Raw genomic sequence first — 24,733 nt, forward strand, 5'->3', positions numbered from 1 at the left:
ACATTTGGGTGGTCATGATGTATTGCTAGATGCACGTATGATCTATAAATATAAATCAATTATCAAATTGATATTTGATTAGGATTTATATTTATTGCCAACATGTTAGAAGCCTAATAGGTCACACACATTAAGTGACATGATTGAGATTAAATAAAGATAATCAATTACGTTGAACTTAATTGAAATAGACCAAAATAAAGTGAGAAATTAATTAAGTTCATAAGGATTTAATTGAATTAAAATACAATTGTTGTATCTAGGGTTACAACTTAGTTTGGCTATATAAATATGTTATGTTCGCAAACTAAAACTCTAAGCCTTCAGCCACTTCTTAGCCATTTCATAAAAATAAGAAAAGAAAAATATTTTTCTTTGTCTGACATAAGATTCGACAAGAACTTTTGGTCTTTTTGTTTTAGAAACAAAACTTGCTAGCATAAGCAAAATCCTACCTTTGAAAAGATCTTATTCAGTTACTGTGTGGATTATTGTTAAAGGCCAAACACTTTGGTAGCTGAAGATTTGACAAATCCTAAAAGTGAAGAAGCAAAGATTTCGGTTGCAGGATTTTAGACCATCTTATTCTCTTTTCAGGTTGCTTGCTTCATCACAAGTGTTTTCGATTTAATTGGCTATTGATTATGATATCTAAAGCAAGGTACGTAACTCCTAAACTTATAAATGTTCTGAAAATTACATGAAAAACATAAACATTGATCTTGTAAGATTAGGCTATTTTTATGATTAAATGCTAGTTTATTTTTTCATTGTGAATTATTTTTAATTTCTTGATTAATTTCACGTTTGAGCATGAGGTCGAATCCCAGCAAAGAGTTTTATCAACATTTCCTCTGTTAAATTCATTTTTGATTAAGAATTTCGATAATGTTTCATACCAAGCTCTAGGGGCTTGTTTTAATCCATATAATGATTTTCTTAATCTAAATACATGATTTGGAAAAGTTAGGCTCTCAAAACTGGGTGGTTATTCAACATACACTTCTTTATTAATCAACCCATTTAGGAAAGCACTCTTGATATCCATTTGATAAATTTTAAAGTTCATATAGCATGCAAAGGCTAATAACATCCTAATTGCTTCTAGTCTAGCTACCAGAACATAGGTTTCATCATAATTTATACCTTTCTCTTAACTATATCCTTTGGCAACCAACCTAGCTTTGTTTCTAGTTATGATTCCTTTTTCATCCATTTTGTTTCTAAAGACCCATTTTGTACCTACAATTGCGTAATCATTTGGCTTAGGAACTAGTTCCTACACTTGACATCTTTCAAATTGATTCAATTGTCCTTGCATGGCTAATATCCAATAGTCATCATCTAAAGCTTCATTAATGTTCTTGGGTTCGATTTGTGAGATAAAAGCAACATTTTCACAAAACACTTTGAACTTTAGACCTGGTTCTTACCCCTTAATTGGGATCACTAATGATTTTGCTTTCAGCAACTTCTTTTCTTACCATTAGATAGCTAGGCTCACTTTCTTCAATTATTGGTTCAATGTTTCACTCTTCCTTTTGTGATTCCTCTTCATTTACTTTGGATCTTTCAATGTTGAGATCAAACCCTTCAACTTGTTCTTGAAGGATACCTACACCATCATCATAATGTTCCTTTCTAGAAATATGCCTAGAATCATCAAACAACACATGAATAGATTCTTCAACAACTAATGTTCTCTTGTTGAATATTCTATATGCTTTGGAGGTCAAGGAATATGCTAGAAAGATTCCTTCATCACTTTTAGCATCAAATTTACCTAGGTTATTCCTCCCATTGTTTAAGACATAACTTTTGCAACTAAATGGATGAAAGTAATTAATGTTAGGTCTCTTTTCTTTGTAAAGTTCATAGGGAGTCTTCTTTAAGATTGGTCTAACCATTGTTTTATTTATGATATAACAAGAGGTATTGACGACTTTAACCCAAAAGTATCTAGGTAAGTTGTTTTCACATAGCATAGTTCTAGCAATTTCTTCCAAAGTCTTATTTTTCTTTCCACTACTCCATTTTGTTGTGGTGTCCTAGGAGCTAAAAAGTTATGACTGTATCCACTTTCATCACAAAGTTGTTCAAAACCTAGGTTTTCAAATTCTTTTCCATGATCACTTCTAACATTTGGTATCTTATATCCTTTTTCATTTTCAACTCTTCTGCAAAAAGAAGTAAAGATTTTTAAAGCTTCATCTTTGTGTGCAAGAAAGAAAACCTAAGAGAATCTTGTATAGTCATCCACAACTACTACGCCATAATTCTTTCCAACTAAGTTAATGGTCCTAGTTGGTCCAAAAAGATCTATGTGAAGTAATTGCAAGGCTATAATGGTGGTTACATCTTTTTTAGATTTGAATGAGTTTTTCCTTTGTTTGCCTTTAGCACAAGCATCACAAAGTTGATCATTTTCAAAATTTAACTTAGGGAGTCCTATTAAAAGATCTAGAGATAATAATTTTGAGATTGTGTTCATGCTAGCATGTCCTAGTTTTTTATGCCATAGCCAACAATCTTCATTCTTTTTAGACATGAAACATACATTAATAGAAGATAAATAATCCAAGAAAACAACAAATGTGTTACCTGGTCTATTGCCAACGAAAAGAGTTGCATTTGTTTTAATATCAACAACATGGCATATTAATGATTCAAAGATGACTCTAGGCCTTTGTCAAAAAGTTGACTCACATTTAACAAGTTATGTTTAAGGCCATCTACAAATAGAACATTTTCAATTTGAGAGGAAAAATTTTTACCAATTGTCCTAATACCTTCATGTAACCTTCTGAGTTGTCACCAAAAGTTACATTTCCTCATTTCTTTGGCTTTAATTCCTTGAAGAACTCCTTGGTTCTGGTCATGTGTTTGAAGCACCCACTATCAAGATACCTTTTTCCTTTTTCTTGTGCTCTTGACTTCAAGCAAGTAAGCTCTTCCTACAAAGACAAAATCAAGCATTTGACTTTGGTACCCAAATTTTCTTGGGTCCATATGTGTTAGTGTCTTTGGTTCCTTTTGGAATGCACTCCAATTTTACTACCTTACCATGTAAAGGCTTTGTTCCTTTTGAAACCCATATATTTTTTATGTTCTTGCCTCTAAAAGTGGTCATTCTCAAAGGACAAGTGTAAGTAGAGTATCATACTTTATGACAATAAATGCATTTGATGGAAGCAAATTTTACATTTTCTTGTGCTCTAGATCAACGCTTTAAAATGATCATACCCACGGTATATCAAAGATTATAAAAAGATAAAACACGAGTCCACTATTCATCAAGATTTCGGTTCTACCATAAGCAAATGCATAAGTATAAAATCAAGATTTAAGTAACGGTTAAACTTAAATTTGATTTTCATGTGATTCTAGTTTATGTTATAGTTGCATTACTCAAAATCAACCATTTTGATGTTTTGAGACTCATTATGCCCTTGAAGTGAATCACATTCATTTCGTTGAAAGAAATCTGAACATTACAACCTTATCACAATAAAGTGACCAGTTTTATTATATGGTTGTGAACAAGTTTTAGATTCAATTAAAATACATGTCTCCTATGTGTGGCCTTTTATACAAATGTATTTAATATCTCAATAGAATCATGGTACCTTAATAACTAGATAATGAATGCTTACTTAAAACAAACTCTTTGTTTTATTATCAAAATGTACTTTCATTAGAAATAAATTAAATGAAATTAAACATTAGAATATACTTACTTTCTAAGGCACCATTTTCTTAAATTCCTAACAAATAATACCACTTGAACAAAGCCTGGTGTAGGGGTAAGAGTACCACAAGGTTGAATTAGGCAAATGTACCCATTTTCCCCTTATCTTTTGGTTGACGAATGAATTGACTTCTTATTTATAAAATTGGATATTGTGGTACTTATGTAGGGTGAGTTGGTGTTATTATGCTTGTATGGAAATATGTTATGATCGGAAATGGTATAGGTAAAATGACATGTAAACATCAAAGGATGTGAATGGATAAATGATATCCTTTGTTTGATATTGATATAGAAATATTGATGATAATAGCCCATAAGCGTATTGGCTTTGTTGATTGAGCATGATGTTGCCCATTGATTTTCATACACTTGTGACTATGTATGGTTATTTTGATATGGCTAATGTGTGAATCTTTATGTTGAAGTATTGGAATAAATGCATTATTATGTTAATGATGTGTGCAGATTATGGTGTATAAAGGTGAAGTCGAAGGCCCAAAACTTATCCTGCATGATTAGAAAATGGTCAACAAAGGGGAGTCGAAAGGCTGTAGTCCATCATAACACTATTGGGGATGGTATACGAGGCGACGCTGAAAGGTTCCAATCCATTGAGGCATGTTGACTAACATGGGGTGGATATGAGATACCTTAGACCATGGTATTAATGTTCTTGCGAGAACAATTATATTGGTGATAAGAAATTCCACCTAATTATGATATAAAGCATTGCTTGTTGGTTACGGAAAAATTAGATTGAGTGCAGTAGAAGGAATTTTAATCGATTAAACATAAACACTATGCCACACCTACCATGGCTCACCTTGGTGTTTTTAACATAAATTAAAACTTTGAGGGATAGGAAAGTGATCAAAATACCTTTGCCAAGTGATGTGAGGATCATGATGGCTTTGTCCTCTTTTTATTCAACCCATGAACACTAAAAAAAGGTGGAGAACCTGAGCCACCCAAGCATTTCGCCTCCAACAGATGCATACACGACTGTAATGGAGACTTCTTCAATGAGAGAGCTTTCTAACTACGCCTTTCTGCTAACAAAGTGGACAACCTATTGTCCTCTTCTTCTTCTTCACTCAATCTCTAGTCAAACCACACAAGAGAAACTCCTCTCAAGAGCTCTTATAAGGGGTGGCGGCATAAGAGAAAGTCTCTTAATTTTTCTAAAAGGAAAACTTGTATCAAGAGTGGCTAGAAAAAGACCTTTTATAGCTTGGTTAAATAACTTATTTGTTTGCAAATAAATCCTCAATATTATAACTCCTTATAATATTGACCTATAACTTAATTAAACTATTTTAGTTAAATCTCTAGTAGTTCAAAAAACTAGTTTATAATTTAAGTTTAACTTAAGTAGTCTTACTCTCAATTTAATCCATAATGCAGCTTTATGTGTGTGTCTCGTTAGGTTCCTAACATGTTGGCACTGTAATTGAATCATAATCTTTATTAATTTAAATGAATCATATTCATATTATATTAATTCAATTCCATAGACCAAGATTGGCATCTAGCAATGCATCATAGCCACCCAATTGTTAAGAAAGTTAAAGGGTTCTTTGACAACTTTTCAGTGTATAGTCTATCAGTGTAATTCATTCCCTCAACATAAATCTCATGACTTTAAATGTGGATTAATCAATTTCTGAATTGATGATGAATGCAAATTGTTTGATTTATCTAGTCTGAATTAGTGTTGGATTATAGTTCATGTTTATTACCAACCTGTTTAGAATTTATTGAGTCCCACACCATAAGGTTTACATTGCAATAATGTAAAATTGATGAATAAGTTGGACTTAATTAACAAGAAATATAGACTTAAAAGACTAAATTGAATGAGTTCAATTTTGTTAAAAGACAATTTTATAAATAAGCCTAAAAGGCTATCTAATTCCTAATAGGATTAAGATTAGTGATTTTTCCTATAAATAACTTGCTTATATGCTGCAAATTAAGTATACTTGACATGTGCCTGAGTTGCAATTATATATTGGCATTAGAAAAGATAGCATATCCGAAACCCAAGGAGAAAAAGGAGAGAAATTGCAACCTTGCAAAGCCCTACAGGCTTGATGGCAGTTTCCCTGTAAGCCACCAGTGTTTGTCCTCTTCTTCTTGTGTGATTGCTTTTTTATTTGCTTTGTGGAGCAAGATCAGTGAGTGCCTTCCCTAGTTAGCACTAAGCTTAGCCGCAAAAGCAAATCCCAACTCACCCTTGGTGTTATTCTGCTTGGAGTATGTGCTGATAATCATTTAAGGCCACACGTTTGGACAACTTGAGCTTTGCAACAACTTAAGTTTTGTGGGAAAAGTTATTAATTTACTTGTTGTATGTCTCTTGATTTCAACGTCAAACTTAAAAGTAGAATCATCATATCAAACAACTATTTTTTATCTTGCCAACTGAAAAGTTTTACATTTTTTTGTTATAATGCATGTAATCCACTTTGCATGGCCTTTCTCAACCGTGCATATACATAATTTATTACATATGTTTTTCCTTTTAAATTTGATAGGAAAAAGGCTTATATTTTTCATTTTAAATGTTGATATTTAAGAGATGCACGTATACGAGAAGCGGCATTTACATATAAATCTAGTAAATTGTACATATTAGTGTCCACTCATGTACATCAATAACAACAAAAATACTCGTGTTTAAATATATATATATATATATATATGAGAAGCAATATGTATATATGAATATACTAAATTGTACATATTCGTGGCCTCTCATGTATATTAATAAATACAATGTACTTGATGAGAGAAATCTTATATTATTGTTTTTTAAATTTGAGGTTTAAAATATGTTATATGTACATACATGAGAAGCAACATATATAGATCATCATAAAATATTATTCTCCATCACACAATAATATCCACAAATCATTAAAATATGATGTATATTTCCATGACTCATTCCATACATTCAATCAAGAAACTAGATAGGTACTCTTATGTGATTAATCATTTTGTAATATTTTCATTTTTTATATAAAAATATATGAAATATCAGATGGAAAATTGATGAAACATAATGTATGTAATATTACAACGAGATGTACGAGTTAACAAGTAGCTCTAAACAATTTGTTACGAAAGGGTAAAATAATCAAATTTATTTAAATGTATTACACCGAGTAGGAATTATGTCAGACGTCACCATATGGCAAAACTAGAATTATGTTGAGCTATTACATCAGACAGTCATATTTTGCCCACCATTAGACTATTCGGTAACTTCCCCTAAAAACTTTTTGCTCCTGTTACAACAGGCGGGTAAAATACTAGTGAAAGGATAAAAGAAATGACTGAACTTTTCTTTATTGGTTTACCACACAGGCCAACAAACTAAACGTGAAAAGGCTCAAACTTCCTCTGCATAGCAGATTTTGAAGATATAGCAAATTAAGTGGGCTTGTGATATAGTGGAAGTTAAATAGTAGAGCGAACAGTGGAATCAGCAGCAGTATTCACAAGAACAACCAGTGGACTTCTGACATAGTGGAAGCCATCTGACCAAACTATTTCTCCAAAATCATATCTTCCTTGGGACTTCTTAAGTGGCTTCAGAGTCACGTAATATGAGATATCTTGCTTCAAGGGTGAAAAGATTAGGACCCTAGGCCAGATTACTACCGCCACTCCGTCAGGCTCCTTTGTGGTACCAAAATAAATTGCATTCTTCTTCCATCCCACATTTCGTAGGGTCCTTTTGATGGTCATGGTGGATTGGAGATTTGAGATGCTTATGGATGGATAATTTACATTTGCATTTGTTTTAACCACATGCTCGCAGCTGGTGTCAACCCCAGGAGAGGGAAGAACCATCCTCTTTATTCGTTCTTGCGTATAGCCCATGTTGCAGAGAAAGAGAATGTAATCACTGGTTTTCATGTCATAGATAAGCCCTGGATCAATTGCTCTTAAAGGGTTTATGTGGCCAGCACCAAGGTCAAAAGGACTGGAACCTGCCACTGAGCCACCGGCCAGAATGCTATCATGGCTTGTGTCTCTTGTGTAAGCTGGGAAGGCAAAACATACTACTGTCAGGGGTTAGCTTGCGGCTTTCTCCAAACTGTCTCTGTTTCTCAAACCTCACCTTTTCTCATCATATAAAAATTACAAATTCTATGATTCTGACACTGCCATGATATGTGAGCCTTTCAGGAATTAATTAAGCTTAGTGCAGCAATGAAACGTTACTCTAGAGGATGTGGCATCTTTCAGAATCCTATTCTTTGTTTTTCATATGTTGCAGTCCTATATAAAATAATATGTAGAACTTAATTCAATTCTTATAGGCAGCGGAAAGTTATTAATGCAGCACATTTCATTAGTATGATCAAATGGTCATCTAGGCCTTAAACCACGGTCCTGGTATACATAACTCTACTGTAACATGGTGTAGAAGATGCAGAAGACATTTTTCTTGTTAAAAAGTAAAAATTTCGTTCCTTGTTTCTTAATTTCTTACCGCTGGTCATGATAGCAGATCTAATGGCTGCAGGTGACCAATCTGGATGGACAGATTTGACAAGAGCAACTACTCCTGAAACGTGAGGACAGGACATTGATGTTCCTGACTGAAAATTCCACTTCACAGAACGGTTATCGCCAGGTAGCAAAGTTGGAGGAGTTTGGCAAGGCCATGCTGCTAATATATTGATTCCTGGAGCCGTGATGTCTGGCTGTTATAAAAGCAACAAACAACCAAAAAGAGTTCAGTTATGCTAATCATCACGCATCGACGTTACGGGGCCTGTTTCTGCACTAGCATCGAAAGAAATCACGCATTTTACTGGTAGCATTAATTAAAAAGAATTAAACTATCTACAAGATTACAACATAAATCCATTACTTTCTGCTTTCAGATGCTAAAGCCACATGTATACCTTGAGAATATCGGGTGATATTGAGCTTGGACCTCTAGAAGAAAAGTAGACGACTGTAGGTGCTGGTGACTTTCCGATTATCGTTTTACTTGGTGCTATCCGCACTAGAGGCAGCCTTCATTGAACGCAAATTTCATGTTCGAATATCAGTATGATTATGACAGGAAGCTTTTTAAAACGTATCTGTTGTGTATATACAATGAAAAATAGAAGATCTACCGTTCTGATGATATTAAATATAGCATATTTAACTATAGCTATTCAGTATCAGATAGTGGGGGCAGAGTTCTCTTGTCTACAGAGAATTCTCTGAAATAATCTGTTTATGCTTCGTTGGCACATCATTTCTACTAGGCAGGATTATGCTGTCGATATGAAGCAATTTAAGTAGAGATGACTTTGCTTACTTAGGGGATTCTGCCAGATAGTTCCCTATAATAGTCCCTTGACTAATGTCAACATGCACTGTTGGGATAGTATCTTCAACTTCGGCAATCGGCTTCGTCAACGGTTCTGCGAAGATCAAACCCAAACCATTTGCTGTCTTAACAGCTTCTTGTGCCATTTCAAATACTAGTCCTGGAATGTAAAAGCATAGGACTATTTTCCCAGTAGCTAATTTTTGTTTCCAGTTCCCCAAGTTGCACACTCTGCACATAAAATGCAGCATGAAGTAAGACCACGTCAGACAAGCTTGAAAGTGATTCTGCCCAAGGATTAAGCCTATGTACTTTCGCAAACAAATAGGCATATATCACTCAGAGACTTAGAGAGAGAGAGAGATATTACCCATTAACAAAATACGTGACTGCATTCGCCAGTTTTCCCTTGATTTCTTTGCTAATTATGCTTTCTCCCTGCACAATGAGACTACATCAGTGAAAGTACCACAATATGCATAGAGTAGATAAATCACACGCCAGGCATAGTAAGGATTGTGGTGGCAAATCTCAACAGATTTTAAGATTAGCAATTTGAAGGGTTTGTTAATTAATTCCCTTTTCACCGAAGGAAAATATGACTTCTGACACATTATCGGATGCTTTCTTAAGTAACAAATGAACAGAAACTGCACAAAATATTCATTATATAGCAATATTTATATATTGGCTTCACTCAGTTAAGTGAAAAGAAAATTTGATCTGCTAGCTAGCTAGGCAGCATTAAACCTAGTGATAGGAACTATCCATTATATTTTGAGGAATCATAACTTTTTGCAAAAGATCAAATCAATTACCATGATGGAGAAGTTACTGTCAAGGACTATCTCAGTTGGAAAACTTCGATCAATAGTTGAAGCAGCTACACAAAGAGACCATGGTGCAACATTTTGGACTAGAGATGGATCCGGACCATCATTTCCAGCAGAGAATACTGCGGTAATACCAAGTTGCATTGCATGAAATGAACCAATATCTGCACTAGATGCGAAGAATGGGGACAAGGGAGGCGTTGCACCAAATGAGGCAGAGATTACATGAACTCCGTCATGCAAAGCATCATCAAAAGCTGCAAGGATATCTGCTTCAGTGCACCTTCCTACACGATTCTTGCCCCAGCATATTTTATACACAGCAACCCTAGACCAAGGTGCTCCACCTCTCGCGATGCCCTCGCCAATGCCAAAGAAGCCTGCACTTTTGACTATAGACCCAGCTGCTGTGGAAGCTGTGTGTGTTCCATGACCAAGAAAATCTCTTGCTGATCTATATTCTGGGTTTCCGCTGGTGTTCAGAGGCCCAAATGCTTGTTCAAACCCTTTAAGATAATAACGTGCGCCAATTAACTTGCGGTTACATGCTTTAGCAGGCTCAAACTTTTCTCCTTTTACACATACTCCTTTCCAAGATGATGGAATTGGTCCCATGCCAGGCTTTTCCTGGAAACTTTCAGATTCTGGCCAGATGCCTTAACCACAGTATATATATAGAGTTGTAAGATGGCATACAATTTTGAAATACAGGAACAGTCTCTCTCTCTCTCTCTCTCTTTGTCTTTTGTTTAAGAAAAATAAAGATAAATCAGATACTCTAGAGAACCAAAATGCATATGAATGTCAAAACTACAGGTAATAAGGCTACGCTTTGTTACAAGATAAATAAGTAGGAACTAATTACTATTGTTCAAGCAGTTCAATCCTATCCCATTGGAAACATGAGTCTCTTTTCTACTCTAACCATTTTTTATCAGATTCAGACAGGTAAATTGGTTAAGTTTCTGAGACAAAAATGAAGCAAATCATTTGGGAAACAGCATAATCTGCTTTATTTGTTGGATGTAATTAAATGAAACAAGAAAAAGAGATGCCTACCAAAATGTATATACTTTTGAGGAAGATTACCTAGTGAATCAATGAAACAGCTGCTTCTAAGTTGATTACCGTTTACCATATCCAATTTTATGCGTATACAAATAAGAACCTCTATTTACATTTGCCGAAAGAATGAAGCTACTAACTACTGCAGGGATAGAGTTTACTTGAACTTGATATATAAATAAAGGAAAATATGCTGACTTAATACCTGTGTCAAAGATCCCAACAACTACGTCATGACCGTAGGTAAGCTGCAAGGGAGTAACTTCACTGTCATACAGAGGAAGGCCTAGAAAATCCCAGCTTCTTGTTGTGTGTAACTTTAGTATCTTGCTCCTGAAGACTGATACCACGTTCTCCATCTCTGCATGCAATATTTTTTCTTTTCTTAATTGCAACAATATTTCTTAAACAATGTTTGCAAATTTAGGCACTCACAGAATCTTTAAGCTATAAAGAATTGATATGTATTCTATTGAAAATGGAAGAGATTAAGAGGTAGATTAGCAAATTACTAGCTAAGGTGGTTGCTTGAGAAGAATTGAGCTTTGCTGAAAAGCCCGAGAAACTATTCCTGTAGCTATAGAGGATACACCGCTTAGCATCTTCTTCACTGGAAGAAAGTTAAAGAAGAAAATATGTAGGTTAAAGACTGGTATACTACGTAACAAGACCAACTCAGTCAGAATATGTGATGTTTAAAAACCTTGCAAAGACATCAGAGAGGACTTGAAGATGAAACTTCGAAGTAAGGATGGGATCATGAAATTGGTTGATCCCTAAATAAACTATGTAAACCTGCATATATAAAACAATATGACTAAGTCTGTAAGTAAAAAACACATGAGATTAGTCAGATATTGAGTTCATTATTTAAGAGAAAGATAAAAGAAGTCTGAAGAGCTTTTGTCTATAAAGTTACATGAGATGTGGATGTTGAGTGAATAAAATAAAGTGAAAATGCAAGCCATAGGCCCCAAAAGCATTTAAGATGATAGGTAGCCATTGTCTCCCATGGAAGAACCATATGGTTTGTTGGGTTTAAATAGTGTAGTAGAGGCTGACTTATAATTTGAATTGGTGGCCGGCCAAAGGATCGATGGTGTTATGGTGCGTGTTCTCAAAGGCTTTAAAGGCTGCAACAACACTACTGACAAGCCTCTTTGAATCCATGATTATATTTTCCCTTCAAAGTTAGCTGAAAAAGATGAAATTAACCCCCATACTCCTCACCACTCCCTCTTTATTCTTCCAACTTGTGTAGTGTTGCACCTATTTCTTAGGTGGAAATAGAAATGAAGATGCCTCCATAAAGCTCCATCATATACCATGAATACCATAAAGAGCAATACATGTGCCTTTCATCATTCTTTAGAGTAATGCCTCTGCAGGCTTCCCTTTTTATCGTGAAGAAAATTAGTTGACTAAAGTAACTAAGATAACTGCAATATCACATAGCATTTCAAGGCCTTTTTTTTATATGTAATATTCGCTTAGAATTACTTCTGCTCTCCTAGAATTAAGTAATTCACTGAAACTAAGCCTTAGCCTAGTTGCTACTGTAAATATTTTATATCAATGCATTTATGAGACTAATACGATAAGAGCTGCAGAACTTGTCATTATTTTCTTTATTCCTGGATATCTATAGTTGTGCTTGGTCTTTCTACATCATTTAAGCTACTGTTTTTACTAACTACAAATAATAGCTTAATACGGTGATGCTCAGAAATGATAATTTCCTTAGGTTTTAGACTGCTTTAGTTAAGGAATAAACACGTCTAAAAGAAAGGGATCTTTAGCTTGCCCCTATCTACAAATGCTACTCTTTGAGTAGAATAATTAAGGATTCTTTTTAATGTCATTCTTTTCTTCTAATCTATCTATAACTTATCTTCTACCTATACATTGTATGTACATGTGCTTCAATCATACACCTATAGAAGAGGGCAAAGCTTCCATGATCAAGGAATAAACCTAACCTGGCAATGATCTAAAAGGAGACTGTCATCTAACCGGTAGTAGTTGCTATCCTTAGGGGAAAAAAAAAAGGAAATACCAATTTAAAAATAAAAACAATTAAGCACTCATTAATCATTGCATAGCAAAATTTTCGTTAACACATTGCGTAAATTGTGTTCAATCGTGTTGCGTAATAAAAAATTCATATGATCAAAAGCCTAAAATTTCGAAACACGTCAAATCCTCTGGTACATACGCACATCATTTAATTATCCTCTTCATGAACACTCAGAACTTCCTTGTTACTTCTAGACATCTGATTTCAGTCATGGAAATCCATAATTGCATCGTAATGCAACATCATAATTTGATTGAAGTAAAACAGCCATCGTTTGCTTAAGTAAGCAGGAATTTCGGTGGCAGCACCGAAAGATTTATCATTCCTTGGGGAATTGTAATAGTAGCAAAGCTTATGTAGTTTAAATTTTCACCTTTTGCACATAATATTCATGTATATTCGAAGCTCTAAATTTGAATACAACTACCCCAACTGAAAAAGCACATGTTTAATTTTTTAATTTAGCAAATGCACAATTTTTGGCTGAAAGGTTAAGAAATAAGAACCCTTGCATTGTGCACGAATTTAGTACTGAGAGTACGAAAACTAGCTAGTGTTGTAGCCTTATATGTGACATACTTTTTCCATCCTGGTTAAAATGTATACCAGGATTCCATCGAATTGGCTATAGAACGGTAGCCAGCATAGTTACAAGTTTCACCTTCTTGATCTATATTCGTGTATAATTGCAGCTCTAAATTCAATACAACTGCGCTAACTGAAAGTAATAGGTTTCATGTTTTCAACTAGCCAGATGTCCATTCATTTTGCTGAATTGACATGAACCCCTGAATTTTTGCACAATTTTGTTGCTGAAAACATGACAGATTACCTGTTAATTAGCAAATACAGTAGCCTAAGAATATGACTTACTTCTGCCATCCTGGTTGAAACGTATACTAGGATTTCCATGGAGTTGGTTATAGAATGAGCAATATCTAACCATTCTTGTTGTCAAGATTTCACAAGCAAAGCCAAAGCCAAAAAAGAGTGAAAAAAATAATAATTATTTATGCACATTTAATTGGAATATTATGTCTCCTTGTGGATTACTGATGAAGTGATTCTAACAGAAAAGGAGCATCACTTTCTCCTAAAAGAAGTTAAAATAGGTTCATGTAAAGAGTTCACTTTCTTGCTAAAGTTCACATCCCCAAGCAATGTCTTATACCTAGCTACACGTTTCTTATTGGTAAGAAAAATATCGCATAACACACGATAGTGACTATTCAAAGTTGTTCTGATCCTGTACTTGGTCCCGCCACTATTTCTAATGCCCTTGATTCTCTGGAATGTTTGACATTAGAAAAATACCGGTCTCCTCTTATATGCATGGCTTTAAGCAACAAAAAGCTCATGACCTACTCGAAGTAAAATATCGTGATAGCCTCTTTGCACGTTGCAGATTGTTGACGATCCAAGGGCAAATCAGTTGTTTGCTTTCTTTGCAGGCGGGACCAAGTTGAAAGTTTTCATTAAGAACTTGAATAGGCAAAAGTAGAGATTTTATGCTAATGATGCCATAATTAATCACCCAAAGATATGCCCTCGCCTATTTTATTAGTGAAATGCTATTATATTTCAATCAGTATATGTTTACATGTAATGTGTATAATTGACAGTTTTCTTATGGAGATACTTGATCATGATTAGAAGTAGTAAAACTTGTACATTATTGATATTAGCAATTGAAGCATGATTGATCGAACAGATATCCATTTACCTGACCACTGTATTAGTGACAATTATTCCCGTAATCAACATATGATTGTTACTTTTATTATTATTGTCTGTGTTGATAACAATATTGGGTAAGATAAACGACTTTCCTTTTGGAGAGATTGTATTATAATTTGTGATGAACAAAACTTCTACATTTCTCTCTAATTATGATTATATGTAAGCCATTATATGTACAGGAAAACTGTTCGAGTCTACAGTCTGTTCACACGCGTGTGCTTAAAATTAGAGAGGTTGAGAAAAAAAAGTATATGAATGTATGCTGACTGCTGTGGGATATGCCAAATTGAACAAGTTGTGATCAGCTTGCTATCTTGCAGTCCATGTCGTTCTGCAGTAAAGGGGAACCATACATGAGATTCAGAACTGGACCCAGTGTTCACTTACAAGCCTCAAGTTTGCATTTACGTTAAGCCTTTCCACAGATATGACAATATATATCAAGCTCAAGTCATAAGTTGGGACATCGTGTCAAACTTGCCAATGCATTTCCAAGTTTATTGCAATATTCAAAAAAAGCCGGCAGTCTAATCTTACTTGGAGAGAAAGAGACAGATTTCCTACCTCCCCCCCATTTTGGTATCAAAACAGAGTTTTTGTTTGTTTATTTTATAAAATAGACACCATATTGGACATTGTTATTGTTAAGTTATTTACCTGCTGACTCAGCGGTATCTGTGGTGACTGATGACAAAGACATCGTAACCGATCCAGCCTACGGACTTAATTAGACATTAAACTCTTTTTGGCTTCTTTTTCTTCTCATGGCTTAAGGAAGAATGTAACTTTGTATGCTTAAAGCAGCATAAGTTTGACTTGTGGTCGGATTTCCTTCTCCTGCTGTGCGTGTTTTGATTAACGAGCAACCATGGAAGCAAAATTTTCTGCACTTGCCTGGTTGAAAAGTTAACTTCGATACCAGACCAACCTACCCTTTTACCTTTACCTTCACCTTCTCAACAGAAATATTGTTGTGAACTTGGCCACGAAACATTAAGGAAATAAAAAGACGTAGAAATCAAGTGACAGAAAATACAAAAATTTAGGTGGTTTAGAGTGAAGCAGTTTTTCTATTATTAAGAAATTAAATTATAATAAAAACTCTTCTTTTGATTTTCCGAACACTCATCGATCCATTATATGCCTTTTTTGAATATCATAAGAATATCCATTTACACCCATTTTAGTTTCACCCAAAAAAAAATTACAAGGTGTTTCTTTCCCTAAAGCTCCCAGACATTACTCAATTTTTAAAGTTTAGAGAATTACTTTTATAATAAAAAGTCGAAAAGATTCAATGCAGGAAAAGAACTTTAAAAAATACAACCACTAATATTATATACCAAGTAAAATGTAGTCAAATAAGATTTACAATTTCAGTCAAACAACAAAACTCAGCAATCTCATCCTTTTGGCTTGAATTTGAACTCTTTAAACTTCTTCCACTTGTTGGAATCAATTGCAACTCTTCAACTCCACCAACTTTCTAACATCTCAAAGAACTCTGTAAGCACAAGACTTTCTTAACCATTGGCTTCTATAAAACAACTAGGATTACACTTAACAAATCAAGTATGGTCCAAAACGTGATTTCACAAATGGTCATTGCACATATGTAATCATTATGCTAGTGGCACTAGTTTAATTCAAAGAAAGACCTCGGCAACCCCTCCAATTCACCAACATAGACATGGGTTTTTATCCTCTCACTATCATCTACATCATGCAAATTTTTAATCATCTCCTCAGTAGATGAAACCAAACTTTAATAGCTACCATCCCTTTTGCATTGTTCCTTTTAAGAGGCCTCACCTTCTAAACAATATATGCCATTATGCATATTCTCTCTGCATAAGACCATGTTGTCTTGTATGACTTTCACTGTTCTATTGTTGACAAATATCTATACCCATGGGAGTCTAAAAGGCTAAATGATATTAGATACTTATACGTCTTTGGGACATAGCCAACACCACTCAAAAGAATGCACAGTCCTATCAAACATTTTGATTCTCACAACTCAATGACTCATGACAATCACAATTAGATGATCACCTAACATGAGTGATAATAGAATTTAAATAACAACCATGAGTACTCACTTTTATTCCCATAATCTCCATCTTTTTTCTAGAGCAATCATTGAATATACCCATACCTTTTGCCTCAAAAACACTAACTATTTTCAAATCTAGATTTGCCTCCCATAGATCCCTTGGCAATGGACTTGCTCTTCTTAACCTCGTCCACCAATGTTGAGTCAACTAAATCTCTACTTGTTGTTCAATTTTCTACTCACGCAAGTGCACGTATCATAAAGATAATATAGAGATGAGGAGAGTGTCAATCCCACAGAGAATTGAATTAATCCTTACAGTTAATTACTAAAATTAACACACCTTAATTTCATCTAAACAAATTAAAATTAAAAGGAAAATTTAAATGAATAAACTAATAACGAAAACTAAAACTTAATCTAAAATCTATTAGCAAATTTACTTTATTAAATGTGAACAACTACCAGACCTAAGATTATGATATCCTTCAATACTTTATCTGATTATTGTCTCTCTCTCTTAACTTTGTTTAATGGATTAAATTGCTAACCTACAGTTCTAAATTATTTACAAGTCTCTGTCAAGTTTCTCGTAAAAGTATCTCTCCCAATTAATTTACTATATGTCTATGCAAATTATATTAAAAAAAGATTCATTAAGTTTGTGCTCTAATCCTAGCTACGTACGGCTTATAGGTGTATGTCTACCGTATATGCAAATCAAACCACCTAATCAACTAAGTGTATTCGATCACACGTTATTCTATTCAAGGTCTACCTAAATCTCCTTCATCAAGGTTTAACCTAGGTTTCCAATTCAATCTAATTGGTGATCAAGCAATTAGAAGCATTAAGAACATAATAAAATAAATAATTTAAATCTATCAAATAAGTAAAAGAGAGATAAATAATTCAGACTATATATTGAGTTCAATCATAATCTTAGATTAAAAATTTAGTTCCCCATCAAGTCACACATTATCATCGAATAAAGTTTAAACAATAAAAACAACTAAGAAAATAAAGAATAATAAAAAAGAATAAACTCAAGAATTATAATCTTGATCTTTCAAGTCTTCTTGAATCCTTCAAAATCTTCTCAGCTTCAATGATTTTGTGGCTTGACTCTCAGCTTTCAATTTAGTGTTTCTTCCTCTCTTTTTTTAAGTCCTCCGAAAGATTATTTTTATAGGCTTTAAAGTTCGACCAAGTTTGGTGAAGAAAGAAGTCAATTTCAGCTAGGATGTCTTCATCAAATTGTAAGTTAGAGCTTTGCCAAATTAATTAACAAAAATCATAATTGCTCTAGGACTACTACAGTATGTCAATTTCAACAAGATTTTTGACCATACTACAAGCCGAAATAGATGAAGTGGTAAACATAAAAGTTGTATATCTTTCTCTTATCTTTCCAATGGTCTAATAATCGCTTCATTTGAAGCTCTGTAAAGAAAGTTATATCCAAAATACCGAAATATATGCATTGAAAGTCTGCACCTTGAAATTGCTCTCCTTCTTCCTTTAAAATTCTTCTTTCAAACACCTACAAAGGCACAAGTAAATCAACAACAACCTATATTAATCATATTAACACCAAATTAAGCATAAAATTAACTCAAATTAGATTGACTCACCTAAAATAACTAATTTAAAATAATTAAATAAAACCTACTAATTTTATGCATTACTACAAAAACTAAGCTAAATTATTATCAAAATTAAGCCCAAATAACTCTATATCATAGAGTTATCACTACCCTCTACCTTATTCTTTTAGGCTTCTTAATTTCGAGTTTCTTAGCTTAAGATATAGTCTTTTTAGTGAATGATGTGCAAGCTACATAGATTTTTGATTTAGGATCGTTTAGATTATTTTGTGTAGTTTCAGGTGATAAATAAATTTTAGAGAGTTAGATTGCTACTACTATGTTTAAATGATTGTTATTAGGCTTTTGATTAATTTTGGAAAAAGCAAGTTTGTAAGAACGAAGAAAGGCAAGTATATCCTCACACACCTTGTTTATTTCAAAACTATGGTGTGTGTGTGTGTATATATATATATAAAATATTTTATTTCATTATATCAAAATAAGGTCAAGCATATGATTATTTTCTATTTTGGACTTATTCAAATGATGAACATTGATTTACAAATAATTTGGTTTATTCATATGATGAGCATTGCTTCACGAATGTTTTGGTTTATTGACAATTATTGATTTATGAATGAAATGAAGTCTTTGATTATCTTTAAAAAAGGTTTTAAGAGCTATGAAATGATCCTTGGGAAAGGGGATAATCGACACCATAACTAGTTCTATAGCCTTGCTAACGGATTATAGTTGTTAACATTGTTGGTATATGCCTTTAAGCCATTTAGATTGGTCAAAGAATATATAATGTCATTTATTGCATACTTAATCACATAACTATATGTGATAGAGGTTTTCCTTCATGTTAGTGTAGCAATAAGGAGTTATTAAGTACTAATTAGATGAAGCCCATGGAACATAAAGGCTTTGCAAGAGAATTGTAAAGTTACTGCAATTATGAGATCCCTATGCATCAAAGCCATGTTCCTAAAATTGTTCCTAGTCATTGTATTGTCAAGACAAGTCATTGATAATGCTTAAAGACTAGTACATGTTAAGCCTCCTTACTTGAAAAGTAAGCAATCGATCTCATAAATTGAAGTATATGGGATACTTGAGGATAACCTGTGGGTGCTTGATAAAGAACAAGTTCACTAAACATGACCTGCTATAAGAACTCCATTTGGTATTTCACTCAAGTGTCTATAGAATATGCTTTCATGTGATAATCGTGCAACTAGTCCTTGGACTTGAGACACCAGGTCATCTTGTATGGGGAATAACATACCTTGATTTTACCTCTACGGGTTTGGAGGTGACTAGATGCCTAAATAGGGTGTTTTTGGATATGCCATGAAACATGTGAAGGTGAATGAGTGGTCAAGAAAGGATTCATCAACCCAAGTGATATGAGGGGATGATTCTCACTTGTTCTCAATTGTTGATTAACTTGTATAAAGTCTTTGGCTAAAGCATGATGAATTTGAGGAAAGTTAGTTTTTAAATTCATAAGGTTAGTCATGAATTATTAGAACTAATATTAAATGTTATAAATAGACATTGAGCCATGCTTTATGACGTATTCGCGATATTTGATGAAAGGACCTAATGCACTAAAAGGCTTATCACTAAAAGGCTTTGTCAAATTCCTTAATTGATTCTTTAATATTTTGGTGGTCATGATGTATTGCTAGATGTTGCTCATGATCTATAAATATAAATTAATTATTAAATTAATATTTGATTAGGATTTATATTTATTGCCAACATGTTAGAAGCCTAATGGGTCACACACATTAAGTGACATGATTAAGGTTAAATAAGAATAATCAATTAAGTTAGACTTAATTGGGATAGATCAAAATAAAGTGAGAAATTAATTAAGTTCACTAGAACTTAATTAAATTAAAATAAAACTGTTGTATCTAGGGTTACAACTTAGTTTGGCTATATAAATATGTTATATTAGCAAACTAAAACTTTAAGCCTCCAGCCACTTCTTAGCCGTTTCAAAAAAATAAAAAAAAATAGTTTTCTTTGTCTTGCAAAAATAAGATTCGACAAAAAACTTTTTGTCTTTTTGTTTTAGATATAAAACTTGCTAGCACAAGTAAAATCCTACTTTGGATAAGGTTTTATTCGATCACTGTGTGGATTATTGTTAGAGGCCAAACACTTGAGTGGTTGAAGATTTAACAAATGCTAAAGGTGAAGAAGCAAAGATTTTGGTTGTAGGATTTTAGACCATCTTATTCTCTTTTCGAGGTTTCTTGCTTCATCACAAGTGTTTTTGGATTTAATTGACTCTTGATTACGATATCTAAAGCTAGGTATGTGACTCTTAAACTTATGAGTGTTCATAATTAATTTGAAAATTACATAAAAAACACAAACATTAATCTTGTAGGATTCAACTGTTTCTCTGATTAAATATTAGTTTATTATTTCGCTACATTATATTTAAATTTCTTGATAATTTTTATATTTGAGCATGAGGTCGAATCCCAACATGCACAAAGTCCTGCTAATAGGTTATAGTAGTTAACATACGACCTCGCTAGCAAGTTACAGTAGTTAGCATATGGCCCTACTAACATGTTATAATAGTTAGTAATGATCATGAGAATGATTTGTCAATACAGTCATGTCACAGGTTATAGTAGTGACCATAGCCAAAGATGATGAACTTTACTATTTTGAAAGATTGAATCTAAGATTTACTTGAATGATATTTTAGAAATGATATTTGATGATCAATAATTTATGAACTTATGAAATTATTTGCTTTGAATACAATGAATCTGAATAATTTGAAAGCATGATTTAGTGAAATGCTCTTGAATGATGTATATGATATATTGAAAACGATGTTTGATCCAGTAAGGTGTGTGTGGCTATACTTGCTAAGCCATGGTTTGCTTATTCCTTACTTTTTTGCAAATGACTAGAGATAAGAGCTTTAGAATTATGGGAGCTAAGAGAATGATTTCAGAAGTCTACCTCAGTGTCAAGACATTAATAGCTTTGCTGAAACTCTTATTATGTGTAATTAATATTTAAGTTTTAGTTGTTTAATTTATCATCTTAGAGATTTTAATAGGATTGTAATAGTTAATTATGTCAATTTGTTAGAACAGAATTGTTAATATGACTTTGATCGAGGAATTATTTATGAATGTCAGATAGAAAGGCTTCGTATTACTTTGGGGTTTAGTCTCGAGGTAATATGACCGTGTCATGTCTATCACATAGATAATAAGCCACTAGACAATGCGTGGCAAGGGTCATCTATCAACAGATCAATTTTGGCATCTGATAGGTATTTGATAACTTTATTATATAGAGTTATTTTGACACATTTTGAGGGTTTAAATAATTTGATCTTTGAGATTTTAGGTTCAAATCGTAGCATTTTAGGTTTTTTTCTAGTTTAAGTTTGATTACATGTTGAGTAGTTAATTTAAGTTATGTTATTTAAATTTTATGTTAAGAGTAGTTATTGTTAATTTCTCTTATTGCTTTTGTAGAAAATTTGATGAAAAAGGCTCATTTGATGAAAATCAGTGAAAGTATGGTGATGGCTTCATTTGTATATATTTCGGTATTTTGACCTTATCTCTCTCTACAAAACTCCAAATGAGGTGATTCTTGGACCATTAGAATTCTTAGAAGAAGAGATACAATGTTTATGTTTACCAATTCACCCAGTTCTAATTGGATCATGGTCAAAATATTTGTCTAATTTGGAGCTCTGTAGTAGTATTCATGAACTGAACATGATGGGGTATTTGGAGCATATCTTTCAATCTAGAAGTCCAATTAACATTATTATTAAGCCATTGGAAAGTTAAAAGAGAAGGTTAAAACTTTTATATTTACCACTTTTCCCAATTCAGAGCAGATCAAAGTAAATATGATGTTCAAAATTGATAAACCGCAATAGCACTAGGAGAACAAGGCTGCAGCGCTGGTGAAAGGAAGCCCACCATACAATTTTCTCGAGAGCTCAGCACTGCAGCGCTACTGTAGCAAGAATCCAGTGCCATGACACTAAGAAATCAAGGCCACGATGTTGGGCGATTTTCCAAAAATAAAAATTTGAGGGGATTTTTGAAAATTAGGTTACTTAGAGCCTATTTAAGGGACCTTTTTCAGAGGTTTTAAGAGAAAAGCAAAAATCAACTATTTTGGAGATTTGGAGCTAAGAACAAAGCAAGAAAACAAGAAATTGGAGAGAGAATCAAGATCACAAAGCTCTAACTATTAGTCTTCTATTTTTACTTTTGTGTTTTTTCTTATTTTCTTTGACTTTGATTAATGGCTAATTTTCTTTGGATGAAGTTTTTATTAGATATTATGAGCTAAATTTACTTTTCTAGGATTACAATTGACTTCACATGTAATCTAAACTTTTAATCTTTTCTTGCATATCTTTAATGGGATTTGAGTTGTTTATTCCAATTTGTTCTTAATGCTTTTAATTGCTTGATCACCAATTAAATTAATTTAGAAACCTAAATAAATTGGGGAAAGGGAGTTTAGTGTAGACTAAAATTGAGATAGCATATGATCATATTAATTAATTTTTGTAGAGGATAGGGATATACCTACAAGCCTTATATAGCCAAATTAGAGCCTGAACTTAATAAGTCTGTTTTAATTTCAATTCATATAGAGATATAGTGTTTTGGTTAAAATAGATATTTTTATAAGATGAGTTGGGAAACACTTATAAATAATTGAAGACTCTAGGTTAGTAATTTAACCCATTGAAATAAGTTAAGAAAGAGAGTTAAGATTTAGATAAAGTGTGAGGGATATTGTAATCCTAGGCTTGTTTGATTTGATTTTTACTCAAGTTATTATTACTTTGATTTCTCTTTTTAGTATAAATTTTGGTTAATTAGTTTTAGTTAATTAATTTAGTTATTTGAATTTGATTGTTTGGATAAGATTAAATTGTTTTAATTTTAGTACTTAGTAAAAGTTTAGATCAATTCTCTGTGGGATCGATACTTTACTTGCTTATATACTATCTATTCGATACATATACTTGCGTAGTAGAATTTTAACCGACAGTATCCACCTGATATGTCCACTTCGCTGCTTCTGTTGTGAACTTCCACTCCGCATTTGGTTTAGATATGTATGTATGCAAGTTGTGCCATTTGGATTTATATTAAGGGTTGTTAAGTACAAACCCATTTTGATGGCCAATGTATGGCCTTATAAATACTATGTAAGAATTGAATGCTAGGGACAATGTTTTATATTTGAATTTAAATTTTATTTTTGAATATTTGGTTATTGTTTGTCTCAAGTAAATGTGCTAGAGGGGGGGTGAATAGCACTTTTTGGCTCTTACTAAAATTGACTTCTAATTGGGGACAAATGCAAGATAAAAGAAAGATTTAAAGATGAATGAAAAACTAAAAACAGAGCAGACAATCACACCAGAATTTATAGTGGTTCGGTCCAAAACTTACATCCACTACCTTGATTTTTCAACCAAGGATTTTCCAAACAAATCCACTATGAACGGTGAAATTCACAAGCTTTCACCAAGCTTTTACAATGGCTTTTACCAGGCAAAGCTAAAACCTTTCACAATGGTTTTTACCGGGATCAACCAAAACCAAACAACTAACTTTTTTAGGCTAGGTTAGAACCTATACACTCAATCAAGCAATCCAAGCTCGAATAAATTCCCTTAGAGTGTCTTGCACACTCTAAGCATACAAGGAGAAGAGAAATAAATGTGTATCTATGATCATTGACTTGATTTAAGTGGTACAAAGTGAAGGGCTTGAATCTTTTGCAAAGATAGGAGTGAAGTGCAGAAAGAATGTTGAAGGTTTTTACAATTTTTGAGCTCTTTTTGGACTTGGAAGCCTTAATTACTTTTCTAGCCATTGGAAGCCTCTTAAATACTTGAGAAATCAGCTCTAATAGGTGTTAGGCAGTTTTTGACCGTTGAAAACAGTTTGGTGGCAATTTTGGCTGTTAATATGTCTTCTAGTGCTCAATTCAAATTTTCTAACAGAATGATCTTAGTTGACTAACTGTGCTCTTAGTCGACTAAGTTGTCTCTATCTTCTAATCCCAGTTTCTAGCAGTGAGCTCTTAGTCGACTAACTTCCTTGTTAGTCGATTAAGTTGTTTCTGTCTTTAAGTCTAGATTTCTAGCAGTAGGCTCTTAGTCTACTGACTTACTTCTTGGTCGACTAAGTTTTCTCTATTTCTCAAACTTCTTGAACCCGCCAACTTCTAATTTG

General features: G+C 33.2%; 1 protein-coding gene across 1 annotated transcript; it reads right to left on the reverse strand.

Annotated features, from left to right (window-relative positions):
- Nucleotides 1-6,898: 6,898 nt before the first annotated feature.
- Nucleotides 6,899-11,996, reverse strand: UNE17 (Subtilisin-like serine endopeptidase family protein). Its single transcript, XM_018126613.2, has 10 exons — nucleotides 11,913-11,996; nucleotides 11,697-11,788; nucleotides 11,506-11,603; nucleotides 11,199-11,354; nucleotides 9,914-10,584; nucleotides 9,466-9,533; nucleotides 9,084-9,326; nucleotides 8,677-8,791; nucleotides 8,259-8,472; nucleotides 6,899-7,806 (listed from the first exon to the last, which is right to left on the reverse strand). The coding sequence occupies exons 1-10, from the start codon at nucleotides 11,994-11,996 to the stop codon at nucleotides 7,217-7,219; spliced, it is 2,331 nt and encodes a 776-aa protein (XP_017982102.2). The 3' UTR covers nucleotides 6,899-7,216.
- Between the last annotated feature and the right edge of the window lie 12,737 nt (nucleotides 11,997-24,733).

This window comes from Theobroma cacao, chromosome 9, assembly GCF_053813885.1.
Source record: "Theobroma cacao isolate CCN51 chromosome 9, ASM5381388v1, whole genome shotgun sequence".
NCBI classification, from domain to species: domain Eukaryota; kingdom Viridiplantae; phylum Streptophyta; class Magnoliopsida; order Malvales; family Malvaceae; genus Theobroma; species Theobroma cacao.